This window comes from Magnolia sinica, chromosome 14 (assembly GCF_029962835.1).
Source record: "Magnolia sinica isolate HGM2019 chromosome 14, MsV1, whole genome shotgun sequence".
In the NCBI taxonomy this organism is placed as follows: domain Eukaryota; kingdom Viridiplantae; phylum Streptophyta; class Magnoliopsida; order Magnoliales; family Magnoliaceae; genus Magnolia; species Magnolia sinica.
Genome location: NC_080586.1, coordinates 79,283,380 through 79,299,431, shown reverse-complemented (window position 1 = coordinate 79,299,431; position 16,052 = coordinate 79,283,380). Strand labels below are relative to the sequence as shown.

The 16,052-nt window shown below is 40.3% G+C and overlaps 1 protein-coding gene across 1 annotated transcript; it reads right to left on the bottom strand.

Moving 5' to 3' along the window:
- Positions 1-284: 284 nt before the first annotated feature.
- Positions 285-3,509, bottom strand: LOC131224668 (receptor-like protein EIX1). The gene has a single exon (XM_058219949.1). The coding sequence runs from the start codon at positions 3,450-3,452 to the stop codon at positions 300-302; it is 3,153 nt and encodes a 1,050-aa protein (XP_058075932.1). The 5' UTR covers positions 3,453-3,509; the 3' UTR covers positions 285-299.
- Between the last annotated feature and the right edge of the window lie 12,543 nt (positions 3,510-16,052).

Genomic DNA, 16,052 nt, shown 5'->3' with positions numbered 1-16,052 from the left:
TTGGTGAGAAGAGCAACTGGCTTATACAAAGTAGGAATATTTATTATTTTTAATTTTTTAAAAAAGGAAATGTGGGAGCACATCAATTGTAATTTTATTAATAATTATTATATACATTAGAGGGGACTATACTGACCTATTCTCTCTCCAAATTCATCACTAAAGCTTTCTATTACAATGCTCATTAAAAGTACTCAAAAAAAAAAACAACCCTCATGACGCATCAACATTACAACAATAATTCATTACACATTACTTGGATTTCTATCAAACTTCTTCAGTATAACATCCTATAATAATTACGGAAAGAGTCTATCTTTCATCTCATCAAAGAAGTGGTAATAGACAATCCTCCAAGACTTCTTGAGCACTAAAATGCCACATAAGGCCCAAAACCCAACTGCAAATCCTGGTCCCAACCCAGAGTAAAACCAACGCATCTCATCCTCTTCTTCATCTTTTTCAACGTAACCAGGACCTGGAGGAGTCTCATCACTAACACACTTATCTAGAAGAGGAGGTCCACAAAGTCCGATGTTGCCCATATAAATAGAAGGATTTTGGAATGTTTGGAGCTGATTTCCAGATGGAATTTTCCCCCACAAGTTGTTAAACGACAAGTTTAAGCAACTTAGAAAAGTTAAATTTGATATGCTTTGAGGAATTGTACCTGAAAGTTGATTTTCAGAGAAATCAAGAGACTCTAGCAATGCCAATTTACCAATCTTATCTGGGATCTTTCCGGCCAAATGATTTCCAGATAAGTTTAAAGCACGCAATCCCAAAAGTCCTGTGAATCCTTCAGGGATCTCTCCAGACAAATTATTTCTTGAAAGGTCCATGCATGTAACCAGTGAAACTGTTCTTGTGTATTCAAGCACTAGCCCCTTCACTGACACAAGCAAGTTTTCCTTGTAATATGATGATCTCATCCCTCCATAGGAAAGAACGTGGTTTATCTTCTGCTCATTCTTCATGGCCATGAGATTTTCAAAACTTTGGGGAATTGAACCAGATAAATAATTTTGTGCAACATCAAGGACGTGAAGAGAAGTTAGTTTTGATAATTGTGATGGGATGTTACCAGAAAACATATTTGATCGGAGACTCAGAATTCTTAAAGCTGGAAAGCTTTCGCCAATCCAAGTGGGAATATGACCTGAGAAATTGTTGTGTCCAAGGTCCAGAGTCTCCAAACTAGTACATTTCTTCAAAGATGAAGGTATTTTTCCTGATAGAGTATTGGTGCTCAAGTGCATTGTCTGGAGTTGACGTAACTGACCTAAAGACGTGGGTATTACTCCGGATAACCTGTTCTTGCTCAAATCAAGTGCCTCAAGTGCTACACAATTACCCAAACTCAATGGAATGATACCACCAATATTGTTTCGGGAAAGATCAAGGACAGTTAAGGAATTCATTCCTTCAATGGATGAGGGAATCATGCCACTGATTTGGTTACCTTTGGCAGAAAAGAATTCCAAATACTGCATTGTGGATGTAAAATTGGGTGGGATTGGCCCAGAAAATTGATTGTTGGAGAGATCAAGTACTCTGGCTCCATTCAATATGCAGGGTATGGGACCATTGAAATGATTCAAACTCAAATCAATGCAGGCCTGAGCATGCATTTTTAAAGGGCTGGGCAATTGGCCAAAAATCTGGTTATTTGAAAGGCTTAGGAAAAGAAGTTGGGGTGTTAAATCCCAAAACCAGGTGGGGATGATGCCAGAGATGGTTGTGTTAGAGAGACACAAGTCTTCTACATATTTTTGTGCCCGTAGCCAGAGAGGAAAACGAGGACCTAAATGACATGATCCTAGGTCAATACGGTGAAGCTGAAATGGAGGGGCCCAATCAGAGTGTGGATCAAAAACCAAAGAATTGGAAGACAAAAATAAGTACCTCAACTTTTTGAGGTTTTCAAAAACACTTTCAGACACGTTTCCTGTCAAGGAGTTGTAAGAGAGGTCAAGCCCAGACAAGTTAGAAAGTTGTCCTAAAGTTGTTGGGATTGTCCCATTCAACTGATTCCCACGGAGAGATAAATATAGCAAGGAAGACAATCCTCCAAGAGCTGCAGGGATATTCCCATTCAACTGATTCCCATGGAGAGATAAATATAGTAAGGAAGACAATCCTCCAAGAGCTGCAGGTATATTCCCATTCAATTGATTCCCTGAGAGATCTAGTTCTTCTAAGGAAGACAATCCTCCAAGATGAGCTGCAGGGATTGGGCCTGTTAGCATGCAATCTTGGAGAGAAAGGTGTTTAAGATTTTTGAGCTCATGTAACCAATCAGGAATGGCCGCATGCATTTTGTATCCATACAAAGACAGGCTCTCTAAATTGATAAGCTTAGTTATGGCTCTTGGAATGCTACCTGTTATATTCTCACTGAATGACAAAGAGAGAGACTCAAGTGATGTCATATTCCAAATAGAGTTGGGGATTCCTCCATGCAGCTGACTGAAAGATAGATGAAGTATCTTCAGCTTCCTCCAGCTGCCTTCAAGGAACTCTGACCAATCAACCCTGAGGCTATCATCAGTTGATCCCAACCACAACTCTTCCAAGTTAGGAAGTTTTGAAATTTGATCATAAGGAACCTCACCATGAAAGTTGTTATCTAAGAAATTCAAGGACACAAGGCTACTAATGTTAGCTATCCAGTTTGGAATGGTAGAGTTGAAGTTGTTTAAACGGAGATCAAGGACACGGAGAGATGTGAAATTAACAGAAGGAAGAGTTGGAGAAATATATGAAAGACCACAATCGAATAAGCTTAGCTCAACAAAGGAAGGAGACATGTTCATTACGTGGACCCAATCATGGCTTGCCTTGGAAAGGTCCACATGAGACATGTGAAGGTACTTGAGAGAAGGTAGACTTGTCAACCACCAAAGGTTTTTGGCACTCAAAGAATCTGAGGAAAGCTTCAGGGAAATGAGTTTAGTGAGGTTTCCAAGCTGATGAGGGATTCTCCCGCTGAATCCTGCCCATGACAAGATCAAATGCCTCAACTCCTTCATTGAACCCAGGAAATCTGGAATTGGTGCGCCATTAAAAGCATTAAAGCTCAAGTCCAAGAACTGAAGATGCTTCAGTTGAACCAGAGCTGGATCAATTCTGCCACTTAGACTGAATGCTGGATTAATTCCGCCATCAATAAGGAACCCGTCATAATGAGTGTGGAGATCGAGTTTAACAACGTACCCAGTTATGTTGTGGCAGGTAATTCCTCTCCATTTGCAGCAGTGAGAGGCATCATCATCCCAAGAAGAGAGAAGATTGGAAGGGTCGTTGAGAGCCTTCCGAAAGGTGGTGAGAGCTTTTCTCTCGGAATCGAAGCAACCACTCACCTTCCAATATCCTCCCCAATATATTAATACATTTAAAAGAAAGACAGAAATAAGAAAGCCTCTCTGCTGAGAATAACAACTGATCTCCATTCCTTTTCTCTCTGCTTTTGAAAAGGAAAATTGATTCTTTGCTGATTTCTCCTTCCGGCTCTCCTTAATTTATAAGATCTGAAGACCGCACACATCAATCATGCTAGTTCACCACCATTTTCTCTTAACACTGATCAAGCAATCCTAACCAATCCGTTTCCGCTCTTGAGAAGGCAAGTCTCTGGCATCTTGATCGTCTAAGACATCCAAACCGTTAATCAAGTTCCTTAGCACATCTTGGGGTAGAGACTTTTGGGGACAAGGATCATCGTCCATCCATTTTGGGGTCCATAGTACGGAAATGTGGACTTCTGAGAAACCGTGGAGGGAAGTGCCAGTCTAGTCCTCAAAACGAGGACATACAGAGTCTCCCTACGCCTTTGTCTGTACAACTGGGGCCATGCCATCTTCATCCAAACCGTTGATCTAAATGGTACGTCTGCCTAATTAGTGGACCGGATTGATTTTTTTAGGTGATCTTCATGGTACGGCCTACCGTCTCCACAGTGCCTGCGGACTAGCTGGCGTCAAAGCTTTGTGTGCCCACCTTGATGTTTGTGATTTCTCCCCACCGTACATGTATTTTGCCAGCTCATTTATAAGCTAGAAAGTAGGGGGATTCAAAGCTCAAAGAGGGGAACGGATTGGCTACTCCCCCTGACACCAGCCCCGTGGCTGGTGGTCGGTGCTATGTGGGCCCATAATGATGTATATGTTTCATCCATTCCGTTCATCCATTTTTACAGATCATTTTATGGCTTGATCCCAAAAATGAGACATATATAAATCTCAGGTGGACCACACCACATGAAAACAATAGTGATTGGATATCCACCATCAAAATCCTCCTAAGGCCCACTGTACTGTTTATTTGATATCCAATATGTTGATTAGGTCATACACGCCCAGATGAAGGGAAAAAACAAAAATCAGCTTGATCCAAAACTTTTATGGCCCCAAAATGTTTTTTAAAAGTTGGCGCTCATTCAATACTGTTTCCTGTAATGTAGTCCATTTAAGATTGTGATATACCTCTTTTTTGGTCTCATACTGTAAAATGATCTGTGAAAATAGATGGACGGCATGGATGAAACACATACGTCATGGTGAGGCCCACAGCACCGACCACCAGCCATTTGTAAGGGGGAGTAGCCAATCCGTTTCCCTCAAAGAGTGGGGATTGCACGGTCACCCTTGAAAACTTGCTCGTTCCTTTAGAACGGCTTACTTGAGCTTTGGATACGGTCCATTTTTGGCATCATGTCCTGGAATGAACTCAAAAAATGGATGGAAGGGGAGGATTTCTCACAAACATCACACTGGCCCTACTTGGGTTCTCTGAGCAGGAACATCACGCGAAAGCCTCTAGCAGCCAATCCGGTTAGATAGGGACAAGTTGAGCAGCGAGACTTACTGCTGAAGTGATGTCACCAATTTATGTGAGACCCACCATGATATATGTGTTGTATCCACACCATCCATCCTTTTCGAGATATCATTTTAGGGCATGAGACAAAGAATGAGTAGATCCAAATCTGTAGTGGACCCCACCATAGAAAACAGTGGGAAGAGTGACGCCCACCATTGAAACCTTCCTAAGGTCTACTATGATGCTTATCTGAGATCCAACGTGTTCATAAGTTAAGACAGACATGAAAGAAGGTAAAACACAAATTTCAGATTGATCGAAAACTTTCGTGGCCCTTAGAAATTTTTAATGGTGGACGTCACTCTCTCCATTGCTTTCTTTCGTGGGATCTACTCGAGCTTTGGATCGGACTCGTTATTTGGTTCATACCCTAAAATTATATCACCAAATGGATGGATAATTTGGATACAACACATACATCATGGTGGGTCCCACATTGCTAATCCGCGTCCAGTCCAATATGGTCAGGTTACCCCACAGTCAGATAGCTGGAGGAGTCCAGATTCCCAAGACCTCGAGAATGTTATTTTAGTAAGTCACGTTACTTGACTTACCCATCCCAATATATGTAGAGATGAATGGTCTTATTGTGCCCACTGTGATGTATATATTTTATCCATGCCGTCTATTCATTTTGAAAGATCATTTTATTTTAAGGAATGAGCCAAAAAATGAGGCATATCAAAGGCTCATGTGGACCACAACATACAAAGCAGTGAAATTGAAAACCTACCATTGAAAACCTTTTCGGGCATAAATTTTTTGGATGTAACATTTTTTGGGCCATGACGTTAAATTAAATTCTAAATCCAATGGATGGATTGGATTCGACACATAAATCATGAAAGGACCCACGATCCTTATAACATGACAACATCGACCCCTACTACGTTACAACCATGAATTGCACACGTTACACATTACGACCACGACCCCTATAACATTATAACTACAACCCATACAACATTACGACCACGACTTATATAACATGACAACTACGACCCATGACAACCATGACCCGGGTGACAACCATGACCCATATAACATGACAACTACGACCCATATAACATGACAATTACGACCCATGACAACCACGACCTATATAACGTGATAACCTCAACCCTTGCTACATGACAACCATGATCCATTCGAAGGGTCGTGGTTCACATGCATAATGGATCATTGTTTTCATCCACAAAGGGTCGCGGTTGACAACAACGATCCATAGTGAATGTGAACCACTAACCTTCGAATGGATCATGGTTGTCTAGAAGTAAGGGTCGTGGTTGTAATGTACTAAGGTTTGTGGTTATCAGGCTAATGTAATCAATAACTTGTTTATTTTTAAATAATAGGAGTCGAGGCGCACTAGCAGGATTTTGTTTCCCTTAGTGTGATCCACTCGGGACTTGGATCTGTCTCATTTTTTGCTCATAGAATGAAATAACATGGAGAAGGTGGTGGACGGCGTAGATTAAACATATACCAAGGTGGGTTCCATGTCACATGGCAACCTCAACCCTTACGAACTGCACACGTCACATTACAACCACGACCCATATAACATGATAACCACGACCAATATAACATATAACCACGACCCATATAACAGGATAACTGTGACCCATAAAACCAGACAATTGCGATCTATACAACTGCGACCCATATAACATGACAACTACGACCCATATAGCATGACAACTGCGATCCATACAACTGCGACCACATATAATAGGACAACTGCGACCCGTATAACATGACAATTGCGACCCATATAACAGGAAAACTGTGACCAATATAACAAGACAACTGCGAACCATATAACAGGGCAACCGCGACCCATATAGCTGCAACCCATACAACTGAGACCCATATAACAGGACAACTAAGACCCATATAACATGACAACTGTAATTCATACAACTACGGCCCATTTGGGTCGTGATTTGCATGGGTCGTAGTTGTCATGTTGTACGGGTCGTGGTTGTCATGTTGTATGGATCGTGGTTGTCATGTGGACCACAAGATGAAAACAATAGTAATTGGATATCCACCATTAAAATCCTCCTAAGGCCCACTGTATTGGTTATTTGGCATCCAATTTGTTGATTAGGTCATACAGGCACAGATGAAGGGAAAAAAAAAAGAAGAAGATCAGCTTGATCCAAAACTTTTATGGCTCCCAAAAAGTTTTTAATGGTCTACGCTCATCCAACACTGCTTCCTATAATGTGGTTGACTTGATATTAGGATATACCTCATTTTTTATCGCATACCATGTAACACCCCGAACTTTCCAGTGCTAGGGTGTTACCATGTAATCTAGTTTAGTATAAATGTAAACCTAACCTATTTAAATATTCACGTACATTACAGCCCCCATTCATAGGTTAACCCATCCAACCATTGACGTTCGAGACGAACCATCACATCATCAGCATAACCCGTCGTTAGGACTTCGATCACCTCGATAGATGAATCAAACCATCCAGTAATATATTTAATAAATATATTAATTTTTATTATTTATTATATCATAAATTTTACACAAACACAGATCAAAAGGATTATGGATGTATTTTGATAATTTAATTATTAATTAAATAATGTATAAAAATGTATTGAAATAGAGTGATCTGTAATTACTTAATGTATGTAAAATATTATGAAAATAATATTATAATAAATAAACATAATGAATAATAATTTTACAACATATGATTGAATTATAAATATTAGTGTAGTATTAAATATCTTTTATAAATACGTATACAAAAATTATTAGATATTTTAATAAAGTTGTATATTATTTAACAATGCAATTTTAAATATGGTGTTGTACAATTTCCAATTCATATATATGTATAGTATGATAAAAGATATTATGAATTATACACTAGTAAATGTGTGGCCAATAGCATGTAAATAATAGTATGTTAATATTAAAATTATATTTGTATAGGTTTAAATTGTTAAATCAATGTAACTATAAGTAATGTACAATAGTAATAAATTTTATATTAATTGGCCAATAATATATGATGAAAGCCTCACAAATAGCCCATTTAGGTCTTTTAACCATTGACGTTCAATATTGGGATGATCCGACCCTCAGATCAACGAGAAACCACCGTTAGAGCTAAGAATCAACTCGTATGGCCCACCTGGACCTTGGATCTACCCCATCTTTGGTCTAAGATAGGACCCACCAAGGGGAATGAACGGTGTGGATCAGGTAAAAGAGTCGAGTGGACCCCACATCTAGATCATGGGCGTGCACAATAGGGTGTGCACCCGCTGTACATTGAGTTAAGGGAGCTCATTCAGACGCCTCTGACCGTGTCTCTCTCAAAAAAGAGAGATTTCTCTCTCTCTCTCTCTCTCTCTCTCTCTCTCTCTCTCTCTCTCTCTGGATTGGCAGTGGACGGACTGGCGTCCTCTATTTTAATCCGTGGCCCACCATCATTAGCCATCTGGATGATCAGAGCCATCCATCGTGTGAGGCATTGCATTCTGACCGAACCCTAGGTGGTTTCACCCATTGAAATGCACCCGCGTGCACACAATCATTACGGAGAATAAGCCCTATGAACACAAACATTTCGAAAATGGAACCTATTCTTGCTGCCAAGATTGGTGACCCATGTAAGCTCCTCTCCTTGCATCTCCACCATTCAAACTGGAGTGATCTTGACCGTTCAAGGCTAGGTCTTTAGAAAAGGAAAGAGGATGAGAGAGAGTGTGAGCAGCTGTTTCTCCCCAAGCTCTCCCCATCACTTGAACCTCCTTTAAGCTTCGATGAAGCTTACCTGCAAGCTCTTTAGGGTCCTCATGGACTGTCTGATGGAGTCAGATTCGAGGAAAATGTGGTCTTGGCGAAAACGCCATTAATGGCCATTGTCTTCCCCCACTGTTCAAAGTCGAGTCGAGACCGGTTCGGGCGCGCCATAGTCAGCGTCTCACCAGATGGAGATGTCCCTGGTGTTGGAAGAAAGAAAAGAAAGAAATAAGGAGAGACAGTGGAGGGTGATCAAGCCCCTAGCTTCACCAAGACTTGATTCGAGTCTGTCGAGTTGTTGGGCTGAGTCATGTGCGGCGAGCCGTCTGGTTGTCATGGTGCGAGTCCAACCTGCTATCCTATTGTGAGGAAGGCAGTGGAAAGAAAGAGAAAAGAACAAAGAAATAAAAGAAGAAAAAGGAAGAAAAGAAGGGCAGTGAGAGAGAGAGATAGTGGGTTCAGGTAGCAACCTGACTCGCTACTGAGCCGAGTTTGGCTCGGATCTGGTTCGTGTCTGGGGGTTGCTGGAGTTTCAGCAATGAGAATAGAAAATGAAGTGAAAAGAGAAGGAAAGGAGGAGAAGAAAAGAAAAAGAAACAGTGGAGGAGTGTGTTGCGCAGCACGCCAACAACGCAGTGAACGGAGATCCAATCTCCGATCTCACCCACTAATGATAAACAAAAAATAATAGAATCAAAGCATACTAAACAAACCACAAGACAAGATATATGTGGAAAAACCCCAAACAAGGGTAAAAAATCACGAGTGCAAACTTCCACTATGAAGAAAACGAGATTACAAGCAATATACTAACCTTTTCCCTTGGATGTATAGAGAAAACCCTTTGCCCACACTTTAAAATAACTCTCATAACCTTAGTAAAGTCCTAGGGACCCCTATTTATATTTTAGGCAACTTTCCTTTCGTACCTCTTGCGAAATCGTCTCAAAAATCGGCAGTCCGTGCAAAATTCAGAAACGAATCTGCGTAACCTCGACTGATCGAGCAAGTTGCTCGACTGGTCAAGCAGACCCTCAATTGGTTGAGCAAGGGCCTCGACCCGTCGAGCACCGCAGACCTAAAATATCATAGGTCGCTGGACTTTGAGTCGAGCCAGCTCTCGACCGATCGAGTGGACCCCTCAGCCGGTCGAGCAGCCCACTCGACTGGTCAAGTGGCGCTACCCAAATGTGACTCCACATCTCAACAATCTCCCACTTGGAGACACATCACCATAAATCTTCGTCTTCTACATCTGGAGTGCACCACCTCCTCGTCTTCAAGCCTGAAGACGAATCAAAGCTGAATAGAGCTTCAGCTTCTCTCGTGTGACTGTCTTAGTCAGCATATCTACAGGATTCTCACTTATATGAATCTTCTCCATAACAATCGATCCATCTTCCAGTAATGAATGTATGAAGTGATATTTAATGTCAATATGCTTGGTCCTTGAATGAAAGGTTGAATTCTTAGCGAAGTGTATTACACTCTGACTATCACTATACAGCTTGCAATCTGCTTGCTTCGTACCCAACTCTTCCATGAAACCTTGGATCCACACCATTTCCTTGCACGCTTCTGTAGCTGCAACATATTTTGCTTTCGTCGTACTGATAGATACTATCTTTTGTAACTGAGAGACCCAACTGACTGCAGCACTACCCAGAGTAAAGACATAACCTGTAGTGTTTCTTCTGCTGTCGATATCTCCTGCTAAATCTGAATCTACGTAGCCTTGTAGCTTAATTTTCGATCCACCATGGCACGTCCCTATATCCACAGTACCTACCAGGTATCTAAGGATCCACTTCACAACTTCTCAATGTTCCTTCCTGGGGTTATTCATGAACCTATTGACAACTCCCACTGCTTGAGCAATGTCTGGCCTCGTGCTCACCATAGCATACATGAGACTCCCAATAGCTGACGCGTATGGGACTTTAGCCATGTAGTCTCATTCCTCCTACATCATTGCACCTTGCTCTTTAGAAAGCTTGAAGTGGTTGGCTAATAGAGTGCTAACCGGCTTAGCACCTCCCATATTAAATCGATCAAGTACGTTAGCTATGTACTCTACCTGTAATAAAATTAGTTGCTTATTTTCCCAATCACGCTTTATCCTCATGCCTAGGATTTATTTTGCAGCTCTTAAATCCTTCATGACAAATTCTCTAGATATTTGTCTTTTGAGATCTGAGATGTCCTTCATGTTTGAACCTGCCACAAGCATATCTTCAACATATAGAAGAAGGATGATGTACGACGTATCAAACTTCTTCAAATAGCAATAGTGGTCTGCATGACATCTCCTAAAACCGTTTCCCGACATGAAACTGTCGAACTTCTTGTACCACTTTATCCTCGTGCCTAGGATTTGTTCTGCAGCTCCTAAATTCTTCATGGCAAATTCTCTAGACATTTGTCTTTTGAGATCTGAGATGTCCTTCATGTTTGAACCTGCCACAAGCATATCATCGACGTACATAAGAATGATAATGTACGACGTATTAAACTTCTTCAAATAGCAATAGTGGTCTCCATGACATCTCCTAAAACCGTTTCTCGACATGAAACTGTCAAACTTCTTGTACCACTGCCTTGGGACCTGCTTCAGGCCATATAGAATCTTCTTCAGTCTACACACCTTGTTCTCCTTTCCTAGTGTCACGTATCCTGTCGATTGATGCATATATCTCTTCTTCAAGGTCTCCATGAAGAAAGGCTGTCTTAACATCTAGCTGCTTTAGATGTAAGTCCTCTATAGCCACCATACTCAAGACCATATGAATCGTAGACATTTTCACCACTGGTAAAAATATTTCAGTGAAGTCGATACCTATCTTTTGTTGGAACCCTTTCACAACCAATCTAGCCTTGTACCGTTTCGAACCATCATGCTCCTCCTTCAGTCTGTAAACCCACTTGTTATGAAGAGCTTTCTTACCCTTAGGTAGAGTGACTAGCTCCCATGTACGATTTGACTCAAGAGAGTCCATCTCATCATCCATGGCCTGCTCCCACTTAACCCATGTATCTGACTGTAATGCCTCTTCAAAACACTCTAGTTCACCACTATCTGTCAGCAGTAGATAATGTAAGGAGGGTGAGTATCGAACCGTGGGTCTCCTCTCTCGAGTAGACCTCCTCACAACCGGTGCCTGTAACTCTGCCTCATAATGCTATTGTGCATGATCATCCTGTGATGTTGTAACACTCATGTCTGGTAACTCCTCTAACTATACGAATTCTTTCTCCTCGGCCTTGTTTTGCTGCTCACTATCCTTATACATCACTTTTTCATTAAAGACTACATCTTTGCTTCTAATGATTTTCATGTTCTCTGTATCCCAAACCCTATAGCCAAAATCATGCTCCCCGTAGCCTATAAACATGCACCTCCTAGACTTCGCATCTAGCTTGTTTCTGTGCTCTGCATTAATGTAAATATATGAAGTGCAACCAAACACTCTGAGATGTGCAATGTTCACATCTTTCCCAAATCACGTTTCTTCTTGTAGCCAACTATCCAATGGTGCTGAGGGACTTCTATTGATGAGATATGTGGTAGTATTCACAACATCTGCCCAAAATGACTTGGGCAACCCTACATATAGTCTCATGCTCCTGGCGCGTTCAAGGATGGTCCTGTTAATACGCTCAGCCACACCATTCTACTGCGGTGTCCCTGGAATTATTTTCTAATGTTTGATTCCATTTGCTACACAATACTCCTCAAATCTCTTATCACAGTATTCTCCCCCATTATCTGATCTAAGACATTTTACTGTTTTACCTATCTCATTTTCTACCATTACATTCAACTTCTTAAATACATCAAATACATCAGATTTATGCTTTAAGAAATAGACCCATAATTTTCTAGTAGCATCATTAATAAAAGAAACAAAAAAACTGAGCCACCAAGAGATAATACTTGTGTCGGTCCCCACACATCAGTATGTACAATCCAACAGATGTGTCTTTGGAGCGCGTCCTGTTTTCTTGAAACTTACCCTCTTCTACTTGCCATACACGCAGTTCTCACAGAATTCCAAGTCTATAGATTTCAACCCTGGTAGCTTCCCTTTTGACAATAGCACTTTCATCTATTTTTCACTTATATGTCCCAACCTCTGATGCCATAACTACACATTCACTCCAGTTGATGTGACTGCGAGTGAACTATATGATCCGAAGTCACATATAAAGTTCATTCCTTCTTGCCTCGAGATATCACCAAAACACCTTTTGTGATCTTCCATAAATCACTAGTGAATGTCGTCACATATCTGGTATCGGCCAACTGCCCCACTGAGATCAAATTCCATTTCAAACTCAGTACATGTCTGACAATTTCAAAGTCATTTCGTCTTTCTGATTTATATGAACATGTCCATTTTCAATAATACTGCATGGCTCATCATCACCCAGGTAGACTTTTCCAAAGTCACCTGACACATAATCACGCAGAACTTTCGTACATGAAATGGCATGAAACAAAGTACCTGAGTCTATGACCCAAGACTCATTCCTCGCATCAAGAGACAAGATCAACGCCTCTATGTCACTCTCCTCAGATAGATTCACTGAATCCTTCTCGCCTTGAGAGCTCCTTCTTGTTTCTTAAGTGCCTTGCAATCACATTTCATTTGTCCTTTCTTGCCGCAATGCCAACACCCGTCTTTGTCTTTTGGTCCATTGGACTTCTTCCTTGACTTAGAACGTCCGTGTTTATTGCCTCTTTTATTCAGCGATCTTCCTCTTCCTTCAACGTTTAGAGCATTCCCTGAATCCCCTAATACTTCCAATGCCTTTATTTTAGATTCTTCGCTGAGAATTAGATCGACCACATCATTAAATTTCAGCTTTGTTGACCCTGAAGAATTGCTTACAGTAATCACCAAATCATCCCAACTGTCTGATAAACTGGACAAGATCAATAACGCCCTGACCTCGTCCTAAAAAATAATACCAACGGATTTCAACTGGCTCGTGACTGTATTGAACTCATTTAGATGTTCAGCCACGCTCCCACCATCTAACATCTTCATGTTGAATAGCTATTTCATAAGATGAACCTTGTTGGACACTAAGGGTTTTTCATACATCGTAGCTAAGGATTCCATTAATTCTTTTGTGGTTTTCACCTTGGATATATTGAAGGCGACGCTCTTAGACAAAGAGAGTTGGATTGTTCCTGAAGCCTTCCGATTCAAAAAAATTATTCATCATCTGTCATCTTTTCTGGTTTCTTCTCTTTTCCTCCTAGAGGAATATAGAGGTCCTTCTGATCAGATAATCCTCTATCTGTACCTTCCAAAAGGTAAAGTTTGAACTATCAAACTTCTCAATTCTAGTCTTCCCTTTTTCCATCATCACTCCCAATAGAATTAAACTAAATGCTTTGATACCAGTTGTTGCGCAGCACACCAACAATATAATGAACCGAGATCTAATCTCCGGTTGCACCCACAAACGATAAACAGAAAGAAATAGAATCAAGGCATACCAAACAAACAACAAGACAAGATATATGTGGAAAAATCCCAAACAAGGGTAAAAAACCATGGGTGCAAACTTCCACTATGAAGAAAATGAGATTATAAGAAATATACTAACCTTTTCCCTAGGATGTATAGAGAAAACCCTTTACTCATACTTTAGAATAACTTCCATAACCCTAGAAAAGCACTAGGGACCCCTATTTATAGTTTAGGCAACTTCCATTTTTCTCCTTGTGCAAAACCGTCTCAAAAATCCGCAGTCCGTGTAAAATTCAGAAACGAATCTATGTAACCTCGACTGGTCGAGCAGGCTACTCGACTGGTCGAGCGGACCCTCGACTGGTCGAGCACCGCGGACTCAAAAAATCATAGCTCGCTAGACTTTTAGTCGAGCCAGCCCTCGATCGGTCTAGCAGCCCACTCGATTGGTCGAGTGACACTGCTTAGATGTGACTCCACATCTCAACAGAGTGGTGTTGTTGCCGCACCTAGCCGCTGCTCACATTGCAACGTCGCGCCCTCGCTCGAGTCAGACCGAGTCTCGGCTTGAGCTGGATGTGTCTGGGTTGCGCCTAACATTTGTTGTTGGATGTCCAGCTAGAAGAAAAGGTGGTGGAAGAAGAAAGAAAGAAGAAGAATGTAGAAGAAAGAAAAGAGAGGGAGCCGAGTTAACTCGGTTTGAAACCGAGTCAACTTGCCGAGTTATCCTGCTGACCCATTGGCTGGGTTAATCTAAGGGCCGCTGGACCTCTCTAAGTAAGGGAGAGAAAGAGAATGAGAAAGGACAAGGCGGCAGTTAAGTGGAGCTGAGTCAACTCGACTCGAACCGAGTCGACTAAGGTGAGTCCATGCCTCTCCTCCACATCAAAATTCTTTCGATTGCAATTTCCAATTTTGCCCTTCTATCATTATTAGGATGATGAGTATTAGGAGTGAATCACAGTTAGTAACTTATCTATATCGATATTAGTGTTACATATAAAACAAAATTTTCATTGTTAACTATTAGTATTTTGTCATCATTAATAGTAGGTCTTAGTATTTATTTATTATCATTAGTATTACTATGATATTTGTAATTATATAGCATGATTAACTATTAGAAGATTATGCATGCTTATATTAGTTATTATAAATAAACAAAAGATTTTACAGTTATTAAATATTAGCATTTTATTTATTATGCTTGAATATTTTCATTGATAGTAGATTGTACAATTTGATATTATCATGATGATTATCGTTGTTACGATAACTAGCGTTAATTGTAACATTAATGTTAATAAATATTTTATAATTATTAAATTAACATTATAATCAATTACACACCACTGGGGTTCAACTTAAAAGATCTAGCCTAAACCTAAACTTTAGGGTAAAACCCTATACCTAAGCAACCTAAGCTATAGGACAATACTCTAAACCTAGATAGTGTGTGAGATTTGGATCTATAATAGTATTTGATTCATCGTACAACAATGATAATAATAATAATAATTCAGGATTCAAAACCTAGAATCTAAGTATACGACTAACCTTTAGGATAAGACCCTAAGTTCTACATCAAAATCCTAAAAAAAAACGAGTAATCCAAACCCTAGGTTGTAATTAATCTTGACCATAAGTACTTTATAGAAAACTTGATCTCACATACAACTTCACAATCCATGGTAGGATTAAATTCTAAGGGTGCACACACTTCCTAGCGATAGTAGTTGGCAATTCAAAGTATAAGGTAATGATTTCTTCCCCTTTAGCTTTCAATTTTCCCATTAGCTTAAGTATAGTTTTATTTTAATTTTAATTGATGATCGATATCTCCATCTTATAATCACATGTGTAATTGTTGGAATCAAATTGTTAGGTTTCTTGCTTAATATTTATCCTGC

Bases quoted from the DNA above. Each gene is read 5' to 3' on its own strand.
- LOC131224668 (XM_058219949.1), bottom strand. From the start codon at position 3,452: ATGGAGATCAGTTGTTATTCTCAGCAGAGAGGCTTTCTTATTTCTGTC.